Raw genomic sequence first — 15,164 nt, forward strand, 5'->3', positions numbered from 1 at the left:
GAAACATCAGTGTTTACTCATTGTTGTCATTGGAGCAGATCCAGCAGAAGCACAGAGCCCCCTGCCTGGGGGTGGGAAGGAGGGAGGGCAAAGGCACACCTTTCTGCAGCTCTTACTGGCCCCTTGTCATTCATGCTTTTCTCCTGGCTTGGCTTCTCAATGAGACCAAGCCCTTCCTGATTCAGTGTTGTGCTTATGGCTGGAGCTCCTCTCAGGCCCCTAATGCAGATGAACTGGACCCACTGGCTCTCTGTTTCGTGCAGGATCCAGATTCCTTCTGCAAGCTTGGAGCCTGCAGTTAGAGAGTGGTAGGGGAGAAAGGAGAGGACAGAGCAAGGGCCAGAATGGGGGGAGCTCTTTCCATCAGCAGCTTACAGGGCATGGACCCTCCCTATCTCCATGCTTGAAACCCTCCTCTCCTTCAAAGTAAGACAGAGGGGTACAGGCACCGGCATGTCTCCAGATCTTTTGCAGGCACACAGGACAAGATAGTTGGATGCCGGAGTATATCTATTTCCTGGGACCTGTGGGGGCAGGATCACAACCTTTCTCGTTGTTTGTCCCCTCTCCTCCTCTCTTGCTCCCCATCCCCTTCCCAGCCAAGGATTGGGGCCACCACTTCTGTTATCTTCCCATGCTTATTCGCTCTCACGTCTTTTATGGTGGAAGTTCAGCACTCCTGTCCAATTAAACCTCCAACATCAAGGGTTCAATATCAATATGGCAGGTGGGACTACAGCAGTCCATAGAGCATAGCGGTCCCCCCAAAACTGCTGGAGCTGTCTTTTTGCTCGTAGCACCGAGCCAGACCACTCATGTGCATAGCAAGGCCTGCCTGTCCTCGGTCCAGGGACCGACGTCCCCCACGCTCCTGCTAGGCCTGTGGTGGCAGCACCTGCTTCAGCTGGTGGTGCTTTTCTTCAAATAAAACAAAAGAGTATATTTCTTTGTTAAATAATAAACCCCTTTTTGTCCACCCACCCCACCCCTCCCCAACCCCCCAGCCCAACAAAAGGAAAGGAGGAGCACTGAACGAGGCGGGGCTCTGTGCACGGAGGGAAACCATTGTCTCCATTGCCCACTCCTCCTTCAGCCTTGAAGCAGCTTGTCCATGCACGAGGGGGGGACGGCCCTTGTCTGTACAGGAGGAGGGGGGGCTGGGCCGGTCCCTACTCTAGGTAGATGTCCTCTGTGGGGCACGTATATTCCACACAATTTTTGTAGAACTGATGGAAAGCCCTCCTGCAAAAAAGGAGACAGGGTGCATCAGACTGGAGTTGGAATAGGGTCACAGCACAGACAGAGCCACAAGTATCCATGAACAATATGCATACACCCATTCTTTTTTCATCCCCACTCACCACAGCCCCATCATTTAAAGCAGGGGGGTAAAGAGTCTCAGGCCTGTAGGCCAAATCCAACCCTCTGGGTTTCCCCAGATAGCTACACCCCCTTCCCCTGGCCCCACCAACTTTCCCCGAACCACTAAACTTTTGGCTTTTGTGCAGGTTTTTTCATGTTCTAAAAGTCTGAAATGCCTCTTAGGCTGAGTTCCTGGCAGGAACAGCTTTAAGCTAAAATATGCTGGTATTTTTGGGCCCACCCCTTTTACCTTTGGCCCTGCCCACCACTGGAATGCAGCTCCTGAGAGCTTCTCCAAAATGGAATTCTGCCCTGAGACTGAACGAAGTTCAACACCCCTGATTTAGAACTTTATTGACATAGACCTCAGAAAGGGGGTTATAGGGCCCTTAGTTGTTCTCCTTTCTGCACCCAGGCCAGGAATGGTATTCACGATGCCTCATGTCCAGAACTGTGAAGACCTGACAGGAAACCTGACAAGAAGTCTCTCATCTCAGGGCCAATTATGTATCAGCCACAACCTGAACGTTCAGTAGCTCATACAAATGGTTGATGCAGTATAGTGCAGGAGGACGTTACCAAGCCTGCATTTAAAAGATGCACTTTTCACAGAAGTAGCTGCTGTGGCCTCATGCAAGCAGCCTCTTCAGATGTTATACTGCTCAGGCAAGCAAGACAATTTGGGTGAGCTAATAAATGCACAAGTGTGAGTCTATTTATAACATATGAAGTGGTCCTCGGGGGATGACGACCCTCAGCCTTAGACACAAACTCTCCCCAACTCTGTACTGTGGGCCATTGTTTGGATGCTACATATGGAACAGCTGAAGCAACCCAGCTGAAGTATTTTTTTAAAAAGTTAAAGTATTCTGGTGCTTTTCTGTATCAACAATTTCCAATCTGCTCAGGAAAAGATACGATCATTTCTGGGAAATCACTAACTCAGGGAGATGAAGATGGGATGCAAACAAAACCTTTCATCTCCCTGGCACCATTCACCATTGTGTCTATCCCACAAAAGCCTGGTTCCTTGCCAATCAAATGCAAAATGAGAGCCTCATACCATCTTGGTATTGAAAAGTGGCTGATTCCATACCACTTATACATAGGGATGTCGGAGAAATCCGCAATGGAATCAAATGAGTTCGGATTTCTATGAATCTGACCCACGGATTCTGCAGTGGACTGGCTTTTCCCGAGTTGGAAGGATTCTGCGGACTTGTGGACCACTTTTTTTTTTTTTTACTTTCTGGAATTTTATGCAAATGTAGTAACAGAAAAACACGTAACATAAAAAAAAAACCCAGCCGAAAATGTGCATTTCCCCAATAGGCTAAAGAATGAAAATGTGCATTTGGGGGGGACTGCACATTTGGGGAGGATTTGTGCATTTTCACAAGCGCAAATTTGCACAAATACAAATTTGCACAAATTTGGGAAATTGGAAAAAATCCAGTTCTGTCAATGAGCAAACACCAGAACAAAGGGCACCTGGCAATCCATGGAACGCAGATGGAACAGATTTCATGAAATCTGTACACCCCTCTACTTATACATATTCTGATCCAGTTAGCTTGGGATCCTCAGATCCAGTTAGCTTGGGATCCTTCTTCAGGATGTAGCCTGCAACTCACCCTACAGACTCTGCAAGTGGTTTGGTCGACTCCTCCGAGACAAACACGTGGCACGCAAATCTGTGGTCAGCTGGGTGCTTAGTGATGAATCCAAAATACCTGAAAGAGGAAACAATGCTTGAGCTTGGACTTGAAGCTGGGTCTGTGGTATCCTGGCAGAGGCTCCATGGCCCATTTCCCCTTCCCCTGTTCTCCCTCTACTTTGTCTCTCTGTTCAAATGTCACTGGTAGGCTCCTCAGAGCAGTGAGATGTCTTTTTCTGCTTATATTACTCTGTGAAACATTACGCACATGGTTGTCCTATATAAACCACTGTTGTTGTCAATCAAAGCACCGAGCCTCCAGAAAAAGCAATTTTAAACAAGTTCAAAACAGTTGCAGGCATGGAGAGTGAATCACTTACCATCAGTAATATCACAGAAACTAATATATGCCCGTGACATTTGCACAACTGTATTCCAAGTGGCACACAAAACACTATTGGAAGCAATACTTGTGGGAGTTGTTGGGAAAATACAACAAATGGCTGCAACCAATATGCCAACTGAAAGATTAAAGAGGAACCTAAGAACTTAAGATGAGCACTTCTGGATTGGAACAGAAGTCCATCTAGTCATCCGGTGTGGTAAGCCAATGGGACTAGGGCCAGGGAGACCCAGGCTCAAACTCCTGCTTAGCCATAACGCTTATGGGATGACCGTGGGCCGGTCAGTCACCATCTCTCAGCCTAACGCACCTCACAATGTTGTTATGAGGATAAAAGGGGAGGAGCCACGTACATCACTCTGAGCTTCTTGATGGAAGGATGGGAATAATAATAATAATAATAATAGGCTCTGGAAAGCTTACGAAGAGGGAATGAAGGTAATAGCCTCCCACTATTATTTGTCCCAAGTATCTGATAGCATTTAGTTTGACAGTATTTCGCTATCATACTAAATAGGACATGAGAAACTCCGTGAATTGGTTTAATCCTATTTTAAAGCCATCCAAGCTACTAGTTATCACATTTTAGGGAAGTAGATTATGTGTTGTGTGAAGAAATACTTCCTTTTGCCTGTCACACCATTTCATTGGTGATCATGAGTTCTACTATTTATAGAGCAGGATAAAATTTTCTCTAGATGTACTGTTCTGCTCAATAATTTTTCATGCTTACCAGGCGATTTCCAGGTACAATTCAAAGTACTGGTTATGATGTAACAACAGGTTATTTGAAAAACCGTGTTCTCCCATCCGAGATCGTAAGATCTTTTAGACAGAAGATCTTTTCTGCCAACATCCAAACCACATTAGGTGGGAACTCAAGGGGATCTTTTCGGTGGCTGCTCCCAACCTCTGGAACTCCTTGCCAAGAGAGGCCCATCTAGGCCTGTTCCTGGTTACCTTCTACTAGCAGGCAAAGATATTTTTATTTATACAGGCCTTTGAACCATAAGCTGACTTGTACACATTTTGTAATTGATTTTAACTGGTTACTTTTATTTATGCTTTGCCTGTCTTCTTTTTATGTCTTTACTTTGTGTTCTATTGCTGTTCTTTTGTATTGTATTGTATTGTATTATATTATTGATGTTAGCTACCTTGAGAACTATTTGGAGAAAAAGCAAAATACAAATTAAACATTTTTTCTACATTAAAACAATCCTATGGTGCAATCCAATGGCTGCTAGACAGTGTCTAGATGGCCATGGGATTTTTCAGTTTATGGGAACTGAGCTCGGAGCTGGCACTCCAACCTCAGTTCCCAGAAATCCATCTCCCCTCCCCTTCTGCCTCATAGGAGGTGTGGTTTGTCCCCAGCTCCATGCTCAGAAGAGCAGCGTGGAGAAGCCAAAAAGGGGCATTCCTGGGGGCGGGGTAGGGACCACGTGAGTGCTGTTATGATGCTTCCTATGTGCCGACCGGCTGGCCGGCCTCCCTCTCCCCCCCATGGCACCCCAGTTAGCCAGTCAAAATCAGCCTTCTAGCTGCAAATGCAGGGCAGCCGGAGCATGGAGGAGACAATCCCCTCCACGCTCCGCCCACCCTGTATTGGATAGTCAGCCGCCTTGGAGTTCGGAGGCAGCCGACTATCCCCATAGAATTGCACCCTTAAATGCTTTAGCTTTTCCTCATTGGGAAGCTGCTCCAACCCCTTAATAATTTTTGGATGACTTTTTCTCTAACCCTTCTAGTTCAATTATGTAGTTTGTCAGATGGGGTAGCTAGAACTACATACCTTATTATTTATTTATTGCATTTATACCCCGCCTTTCTCCCTCTCGCAAGGAACTCAAGGCGGCTTACATTATCCTCCTCCTCAACGTTGTATCCTCACAACAACAACCCTGTGAGGTAGGTTGGGCTGAGAGTCTGTGACTGGCCCAAAGTCACCCAGTGAGCTTCCATGGCCAAGTGGGGACTAGAACCCGATCTCCCGGCTCCCAGTCCGTCACTCTCACCACTATACTACACTGGCTCTGGTATTCCAGATGTGGTCGCACCATAGGTTTATATGAAATCATAGAGCTGGATCCAGACTAATTTATGTATTCATTTATCTGAATCATTTATATCCTGCCTTCCCACTTACCAAAGTAGTATTCAAAGTGGCTAACAACATTCAAAACATAAAATATCAACAATTAAAAACCAAAAACAACATAGCAGATAATTGAACCATCAGAGTCATGATAAAATATGTAGCTGAACAAAACTGTCTTCATCTGGTGGCGGAAGCTGAAAAGGAAGGAGGCCAAATGAACCTCCCATGCGAGAGAGTTCCACAGCTTGGGCAGGGCCAGCTACTCAAAAGGCCCTCTGTGGCAGCCTTTTGACCACCTGCTCGGACTTACTTGTTGTTCTTTGGGTGATATCCACAGAATGAAATGTTCTTCAACTGGAAAAAGTGGCTACATTTATTCCCCTACAGAATGGAGAGAACAAGCTGTTAGATTTGTGCAATACTTTGGATGGTTGAGGAATCCATTTCTTGTAGGAAAAGGCAAAGTAAATTACTTTCAATTCCTCACCCTTGGGAGATCCAAGTCACAAATTAAGAGGACCCAATGCTCCTTTGGGGGGAAATGAAAGACCACTTTATGACTTCTAGCAGTTGCAAAAGTTTTTTTGGTTGTATTTAGGAAAGTTACAGGTCATGAGCCTCTTATCCCCTTCCAAAAGCTCCTATATGAGAATATGAAAGAGGGGATTTTAGGTTCAGGATAATAGGAAGGCTGCAGCAGTATCACTTAAGTAATAGGTCTTGAACCATCTACATAAAGATGCCAGCCTTGCTTTCTGAAATAATTAAATTAATTAACTGTAGTCCATGGTTTTCTATACACTGCCACTAATAGGTGCATGTTTCTTTTCTTTACCTGTAAACTTTCCACTGTCCCCTAAGTACCCTCACTGATGGCACAAGCCCTCACTGATGGTATGATAGCACAAGCCAATGGCCATGACTTCTACAAGACTATGACTCTGCTACAGGACTAGTGGTCATCCCTCTCCTTGTGCAAACAAGGGCCAAACATTGAGTCATTTACCCCAATATCACAACCCTAACCCTCTCTTCAGAGACCAGTTACAGCAGCTGCTACAATTCTAGGTCACAAAAACTCCTGAAGCTTGTTGAGTTCTTTTTTATATATAAATCCACCTATTTTGGTCTTTCCAGTGTACATTCAAATGAATAAAACCCCTCAGTCATTGCTATCTACAATGGTCCCCAAGGATTTGGCAGTGGATTGAAGACAATTTTCAGAATTGCGTGCGAGACTTCATGATGTTGAACGGAGCTGATTTTAGTTCAGTAATGGGCAAGGTGGTATATAATAGTGGGAAATTTGTGTACATATGTCCTAAGAAAAACAAACAAACAAAACAAATGTTTTGTTCAGCAAATCAAATTGAAGCCAGTGGCATTTGTTAAAATACAGCCTAAAGTGTGTGGACACACACACACACACACACATCCCTCTCAGACTTTCTGCTCCCAGGCCCACTGCCCTTGATTGACCCTGGCAGGGCAATTCCATTACCAACAAGAATGCACTTTTTGAATGGGTTTGCTCCTTCCTCTTGAAAGCTTCATGTGAGCTATTTATGCAGAAGGGCTAATCAAAGGGGCTTTACTGCACAGATCCACAGAACATTGCTTAAAATAGTAGCAGTAGGGTTTTGCAATGCTTCATATATTATTGCAGCAGCTTAGCAAACAAGAAAATGCTGTTCTGCCCTGCTATCCTATCTGGTGGGCTCCTGCAGGAAATGCCAATCAGTGCCAGCAGTCTGCAAATCACTACCTTGTTCGCATATTCCCTTTTGTTGACTTGCCAGAGGGTAGTTCTGAGCTGCAACTGGAAGATGTAATGGGTTTTTCTACACAAGGCACTCATAATTCCCTACTCACAGTTGTTCATGGATTTGTTAGACAATGTCATGACCCTCCAGTTTCACTTCTGTGTCTAACGAGCACTTTCAGCAACTTTTTTTAGAGCAGGCAAAATGCCACATTTAATTGTGAAAGTGAAAGGAAGTGTGATTTCCTCTTATGTATTTGTGCTATTCCACAGTGCAACCTAGAGATTATGTACTAAAAAAGCCGGAAAGGAAACACTCTTTGGGTAGTGCTCGGATCTCAATTCTGCGATGAAACCAAAAGTAGATACAGCAAATTAACAGCTGATTAACAGCCTTGCATGAGGCACTGAGAGCATGGATGGGTGGGACTTCTAGAGACACCAGAACAGCATTGAAAGCCGAGCCACCCAAGCAGTCAAAACCTACCTTGCTGGGATCCTTGGAGTCATCACTTTTCACAGCAATCTTGACCCCTCTCATGCTAATCTCCAGGACACAGCTGGAGGGCGGGTTAAAGTGCACGGTGAGGCGGCGAGTAGTGGCAATCTGTGCCAAAAGAGAAAATATGCCAACTGCCACACTAGTTATCTTGAGTTCCCGATGGCCTTGCTCCCTCAATTTGACTTCAAGCAACTTGAGATCATCAGATTGGTGCTCTTTTTTGGAGGGTGTGTGTGTGTGTGTGTGCACGCGTGTGCGTGTGCATGTGTGGATTTAGGGGGAAAGGCAAAGGGTGAAGATAGGAGTAACATCTTAACATTGGCCATGACAGATTCTTCATTTGCTGTGTGATCCCACCTTCACAACTTGCCTTGCACATATAACTACCAGCAAGTTGGATGCTGATTTAGCCTTTCCCTCGAGCTTCAGGCAGGCTACCTGCGTTTAAAACAGGGGTGGGCCACATGTGGCCCTAGTGAGCACCCCACCACTGAAATCTGCACTAGCAGCAAAATTATCATAGCCACCACTATGAAGAGGGAAACAGGACAAATTTACTTGGAAACAAGCCACCACTAAGTGTGGCCCATTGAGGGGAGGAGTCCGCGGAGGTCAAAAGTGGCCACCAGACCCCCTGAAGTTGCCCAGCCTCGCTTTTGGAAAAACGTTAATGAGCGACAGACACATTTATACATGTATACATTCATTCTTTATCTTATAAAACATTTCAAATGTTTTAACAACACTTGCAAAAGTGCGGTATTGATGGGCGGGGGTTAGAAGGTGTATTGATGATGCCACTGGCATTAGTCGATAAGCAGCCTTCACAGCTGTCTTTCCCTTGCTGAAAATCTACAGACCTGGTTTCAAAGCTCACCTGGGAAATAAGAAAGTACAGGTGTACTGAGTGGTATGAGGGTGCTTTCAAATGCTCTTAATTTGTTAGGTTTTTTTTTTTAATCCCCTCTTGTGTTTTGGTTGTTCTGGTAATGGTTGGACTAGCCTTTGCTGGCAGATGGAGGCGTTTTTAGCTGCAACTCTTAATGTATTCTGGGAAGTTTGAGCAATTCTGAATCTGGGTTCCTTCCTTTATGTGTATTGTGACTGGGTAGGAAAGGATGTGTGGCTGGATAGTACCAAGGAGGAGGGTTTTACCTTGCTGGAAGATTCCAGAAGTTGGTGCCAAGAGAGTGTGCTTCTTCTAGGCAGAGCTCTCTTGTTCAGTACCCCAAGGTCTATTTTGTTTCTCATGCTGTTTAATATCTACATGAAACCTCTGGGGGAGGATGTCTAGAGTTTTGGAGTGGGTTGGTATCACTATGCCAACGATATTCATTTCCTCCTCCAACTGAACCAGGTATGGCAGTTTCATGCCTGAATAACTGTTACAGATTGGCAATGGACTGCGTGAGGGTGAATAAAAGGTAGCTTAATGTACTGAAGATGCAGTTCCTTATAGTGGGGCAGTCTTAACACAGTGGAGAGGAGAAAATGTCTATTCTGAATACAGTCACACTTCCTCAGAAAGAAACGGCTTGTAGCGTGTGAGTGCATCTGGATCCAGGCCTCCTCCTAGACTGTGAGTTTGACACAGTGACCTGGTTTGCACACAGCAACAGCCCATGGGTTGCTTAACCCATGGGCTATTGTGCATGAACAGGAGAGAGCAGGTGTATTACCTATGGTGCACCTGCCACTTCCACTTTTACTCGGCAACCCACAAGCAGCTCCGTTGTAGGTGGCTGAGAGTGTTGTCTCAGACTTCTGGGTTGTTTAGGGCCTAAACAACCCAGCAGTCTGGGTTCAGCCACATGCTTAATCTGCCAGATGAAGGGCCTTGCCCCTTTTAAGCAAGCTGTAAAGACCTGTTCATTTTGACAAACTTTTAATGGTTAACAGGCCTATTTGGTTTTATTTGTAGCTGTATTCTCCCCCCGGTCCTCCACTAAACATCTCCTTCAGATTGTTTATATTTCAATTGTATTTTGGGTTTTTTTTTTGTTCTCCTCCTTGAGAATCGTTGTACTAAAAGGCAATTTTCTAAATGAATAAAATGTCACATTGTTCTTCATCCAAATAAAATGTCATGTGGGAAAAACCAGGTTTAGCTGCAGCTGGATGGGCTGGAGAGGGGGGTGTAAATGTACCTTCTGCATAGCTGCACACAGCACATCATTTCCTTTGTGATATGGAACCTGGACCGAGCCAAGGAACTTCACCCGGAACTGATCCACCCAGTCACTGGCCTTGCTTGAATCTGAAAAACCCAAATCCAAGGCAAACGAGAAGGATCATATTTAAACGGAGATCCTACATTATCTGACATAAAGAGGAAACACCTTTCTTATTGCTCCAACCAATTACATGCCTGTACTGGGATGGGACACAAGTTGTGTACATTTACTCCTTCATATAAGTGGAAAGTTGTACACACCCGTCATCCTTTCCCGCCCACTTTGAAGACTGACCTAACCAGGCAACCTTTTATCAGGAAAAGCCCTGGTATAGTCGATAGCTGTGGGCCTGGACCACGGTGTAGGAGCAGAGCTAAATAACACAGAATAGGAATGGGTAGAAAGGCCCACATATGTGGGAGTAACAGGAACATAAATGGGTCACAGCACCTGTCATGTGGTCTGGATCCTTGGTGACCTCAATAGCATAGTAAGCAGGGAAGATGCCCCGATCGCCTGTCCTCATATTATAAGCCTCGTACCAATAATCTTCTGCCTGAACCTCCACCAGCAGAGGGTCATCTACCTCCAGTTCCAGTTCATCTTCATGACGAGGCACAAACCTGGGGAGAAAATCACTGGCACTTTGCTAACCAAAGCCTTGAAGATATAAGCCTGCCTGAAGGTTCAAGAGAGAGAACTGTAGAAAATTCTGTTTCCAAGGTCGAAGTGTAAAAGCTTCAACCCTCATTGGCCAGGACATCTATGCCAGAACGCTAGAGGAAAGGGTCCAGATGTTATTTCTTCACGCTTGACTTGGCAAATAGCTGTTCACATGCACGGTGCAATACCAGAGGGGCTGCTCATGGAAGATTAGATCTGTTCTGGGGGGGTTTGAATAAATCTAAGGAGTATTCATTTAAAATTATTTTTAGGCTGTCTTTAAGGGTGGAATGCTCCCAAGACAGTGTACAAGAGAAAACAAAACAATACAAAACAATAATATTCCATAAAACAGTGATTATAAATAAAACCAGCAACCCAAACATTTAAGGCCAGGTGGGTCTTCAGAGCATTCTGGAAAACTTGCAAAGAACTGGCCTGATGAAGCCTTGATGGAAACACATTCCAGAGGTGCAGGACCACTACTGAAAAGGCTCTCTCCTTTGTACTCACCAAACCTAACTGTCCTTGGTAGTGCATGCCCCATGCTCAGCCAGCAAGGACAACTTCACAATGGTCCAGCTAGCTGTAACAGATCTTCTGAAAATGGCATACTGGTCCAGTAAACCAAATCCCAAGACCTAACTGTACGAACTATGCCTTGCGTACTTTTTGGCAACTCCTATACATCAAGGTAATAGGGAACACTGGGTAATATCCAATATAAATTTATAAATAAATATAAATAAATAAACTTACTTAAGTCCCATTCATTTCAATGGGTCTACTCTATGTAGGACTAATATTGGCTACTACCCAGTTATTTGTCTACCCAAGCTCTGGAAAATAACATCTGCGCTGCCTCTATGAATCCTCATAATAAAAATATAGTATAGTGCATACTAGGCCAAGCTGAAGATTGGATGTTTAACCAAAGGCCTTCAAGGATGAAAACGGAGTTCCAAGTGTGTTTTTTATCTGTATCCCAATCTGAGATTCGTAGATCCAGGCCACTGAGAACACCTTACATTTTAGGCTACTTTCCTCCAACTCAAGTTACTTGCGTCTGAAGATACCATTGCTGGGTGGTGGCTGGGTGGGAAGATTCTACTGCCTGGGGCAGAGGGTTTTCCCTGCACTCAACTCACCTGAAGACAGCTCGGTGAGTCTGCTCCTGCTCCTCCCCATTGATAATACAAGAGAAGAGCCCGAAGGATTCAGCACCTGAAAATGAAGGGGGGAAATGCTACAGCCACCTAATAACACTCTTGTTCAAACAGTGCAGACAGCTGTTTTGCCCATCAGAAGTGCCTGGCAATGATCTTAACTGCACCACATGCCAACGATTCAGCTCAGCCTTTTCCTGAGGAAGTCACTGGAGAACAGACCTAGCACAGTTTGGCCTCTTGAGGGATACCTGCATGACAGCAGCCAATTACATGAGCTGGTGGCTTCTTATGGAAGAAATCAAGGGGTTGGAGACACTTTTTTCTCAGTACTGAAGATGGCATGAGAGACATATTGTTGCTCAGAGTATGTACACTCCTCTCACTGTCATCTCTGATAAAAGCAAGTTTTACAAGACTTCGCAGTGTTTCAAAATCCTGCAAAACCTGCTTGGCCAGAGGTGACAAAAGCATGTACTCGGAGGGCAACAATATCACATCACTTATGTCACATCATTTTCAAGTCTCTTAAGAATTCTCACCTGTGTCCAGCTCTAGAACTTAGAACTTAGTTCTTTCAGTACAGAAGGCACTGAGAAACCATCATTGTAGAGAAGGCTGAAAACTCTCTAAAGCTCTCAGAACAAGGTATGTATGGAATTCCTCCCCACACACCCCTGCTTATTTCCATCAGCAGTCCTTTCAGAAAAGCTACTTTTACATTTTGAGATGCTGTAAAGAACAATATTGTTTAGGAACCTGGAATGTCAGATCAATGAATCAAGGTAAGCTGGAGGTGGTCAAACATGAGATGGCAAGATTGAACATCGACATCTTGGGAATCAGCGAACTAAAATGGACAGGCATGGGCGAATTTAATTCAGGTGACCATCATATCTACTATTGTGGGCAAGAATCCATTAGAAGAAATGGAGTAGCACTCATAGTCAACAAAAGGGTGGGAAAAGCAGTACTGGGGTACAATCTTAAAAATGATAGAATGATCTCAGTACGAATCCAAGGCAAACCATTCAACATCACAGTAATTCAAGTCTATGCCCCAACCACTGATGCCGAAGAAGCTGAGGTTGATCGGTTCTATGAAGACCTACAACACCTTCTAGAACTAACACCAAAAAAAGATGTCCTCTTCATCATAGGGGATTGGAATGCTAAAGTAGGAAGTCAAGAAATCACCGGGATAACAGGCAGGCATGGCCTTGGTGTACAAAATGAAGCAGGACAAAAGCTAATAGAGTTTTGCCAAGAGAACATGCTGATCATAGCAAACACTCTTTTCCAACAGCACAAGAGGCGACTCTACACATGGACGTCACCAGATGGTCAATATCGAAATCAGATTGATTATGTCCTTTGCAGCCAAAGATGGAGAAGCTCTATACAGTCAGTAAAAACAAGACCTGGAGCTGACTGTGGCTCAGATCATGAGCTGCTTCTTGCAAAATTTCAGCTTAAATTGAAGAACGTAGGGAAAACCACTAAACCGTTCAGGTATGACCTAAATCATATCCCTGATGAATATACAGTGGAGGTGAGGAATAGATTTCAGGGATTAGACCTGATAGACAGAGTGCCTGAGGAACTGTGGACGGAGGTCCGTAACATTGTTCAGGAGGCAGCAACGAAATCCATCCCAAAGAAAAAGAAATGCAAGAAAGCCAAGTGGGTGTCTGATGAGGCTTGACAAGTAGCTGAGGAAAGAAGGGAAGCGAAAAGCAAGGGAGAAAGGGGAAGATATACCCAACTGAATGCAGAGTTCCAGAGAATAGCAAGGAGAGACAAGAAGGCCTTCTTAAATGAACAATGCAAAGAAATCGAGGAAAACAACAGAATGGGAAAGACTAGAGATCTCTTCAAGAAAATTGGAGATCTCAAGGGAACGTTTTGTGCAAAGACGGGCATGATAAAGGACAAAGAAGGCAGGGACCTCACAGAAGCAGATGAGATTAAGAAGAGGTGGCAAGAATACACAGAAGAACTATACAGGAAAGATCTGAATGTCCCTGATAGCCATGATAGTGCGGTCACTGAACTTGAGCCGGACATCCTCGAGAGTGAAGTCAAGTGGGCCTTAGGAAGCATTACTAACAACAAAGCTAGCGGAGATGACAGTATTCCAGCCGAGCTATTTAAAATCCTAAAAGATGATGCTGTTAAAGTGCTGCATTCAATATGCCAACAAATCTGGAACACTCAACAGTGGCCACAAGACTGGAAAAGGTCAGTTTACATTCCAATTCCAAAGAAGGGCAACGCCAAAGAGTGTTCAAACTACCGCACAATTGCGCTCATTTCACATGCCAGCAAGGTGATGCTCAAAATCCTACAAGCTAGGCTTCAGCAGTATGCGAACCGAGAACTACCGGAAGCACAAGCTGGGTTTCGAAGAGGCAGAGGAACTAGAGATCAAATCGCCAACATTCGCTGCATCATGGAGAAAGCAAGAGAATTCCAGAAAAACGTCTATTTCTGCTTCATTGACTACGCTAAAGCCTTTGATTGTGTGGATCACAACAAACTGTGGCAAATTCTTAAAGTGATGGGAGTACCAGACCACCTTACCTGTCTCCTGAGAAACCTGTACGAGGGTCAAGAAGCAACAGTAAGAACCAGACATGGAACAACCGATTGGTTCAAAATTGGGAAAGGAGTACGACAAGGCTGCATATTGTCACCCTGCTTATTTAACTTATATGCAGAGTACATCATGAGAAATGCCGGGTTGGATGAATCAGAGGTCGGAATTAAGATTGCTGGGAGAATTATCAACAACCTCCGATATGCAGACGATACCACCCTAATGGCAGAAAGCGAAGAGGATCTAAAGAGCCTCTTGTTGAGGGTGAAAGAGGAAAGTGCAAAAGCTGGTTTGAAACTCAACATTAAAAAAACTAAGATCATGGCATCTGGCCCTATCACTTCCTGGCATATAGAAGGGGAAGAAATGGAAGCAGTGACAGATTTTACTTTCTTGGGCTCCAAGATCACCGCAGACGGTGACTGTAGCCATGAAATTAAAAGACGCTTGCTCCTTGGGAGGAAAGCTATGGCCAACCTAGACAGCATAGTAAGAAGCAGAGACATCACCTTGCCGACAAAGGTCCGTCTAATCAAAGCTATGGTTTTCCCAATAATAATGTATGGCTGTGAGAGCTGGACTATAAGGAAGGCTGAGCGCCGAAGAATTGATGCTTTCGAACTGTGGTGCTGGAGAAGACTCTTACGAGTCCCCTGGACTGCAAGGAGGTCAAATCAGTCCATCCTAAAGGAAATCAACCCTGAGTGCTCATTGGAAGGACAGATAATGAAGCTGAAGCTCCAATATTTTGGCCACCTAATGCGAAGAGAAAACT

At 44.6% G+C, this 15,164-nt stretch overlaps 1 protein-coding gene across 1 annotated transcript in view; it reads right to left on the reverse strand.

Annotated features, from left to right (window-relative positions):
* The window catches only part of MAPK8IP1 (mitogen-activated protein kinase 8 interacting protein 1), a 79,675-nt gene continuing 64,511 nt past the window's right edge, over positions 1-15,164 (reverse strand). Inside the window, exons 6-12 of the mRNA XM_084850427.1 lie at positions 11,773-11,848; positions 10,412-10,584; positions 9,935-10,044; positions 7,773-7,892; positions 5,834-5,904; positions 2,997-3,095; positions 1-1,242 (exon numbers count right to left, since the gene is read on the reverse strand). Of these exons, the coding sequence (XP_084706553.1) occupies positions 1,170-1,242; positions 2,997-3,095; positions 5,834-5,904; positions 7,773-7,892; positions 9,935-10,044; positions 10,412-10,584; positions 11,773-11,848 (722 nt within the window). The 3' untranslated portion in view covers positions 1-1,169. The remainder of the gene's footprint in view (positions 1,243-2,996; positions 3,096-5,833; positions 5,905-7,772; positions 7,893-9,934; positions 10,045-10,411; positions 10,585-11,772; positions 11,849-15,164) is intronic.

This window comes from Heloderma suspectum, chromosome 1, assembly GCF_057233095.1.
Source record: "Heloderma suspectum isolate Gila_16-S chromosome 1, 16-S_ref, whole genome shotgun sequence".
Taxonomy (NCBI): domain Eukaryota; kingdom Metazoa; phylum Chordata; class Lepidosauria; order Squamata; family Helodermatidae; genus Heloderma; species Heloderma suspectum.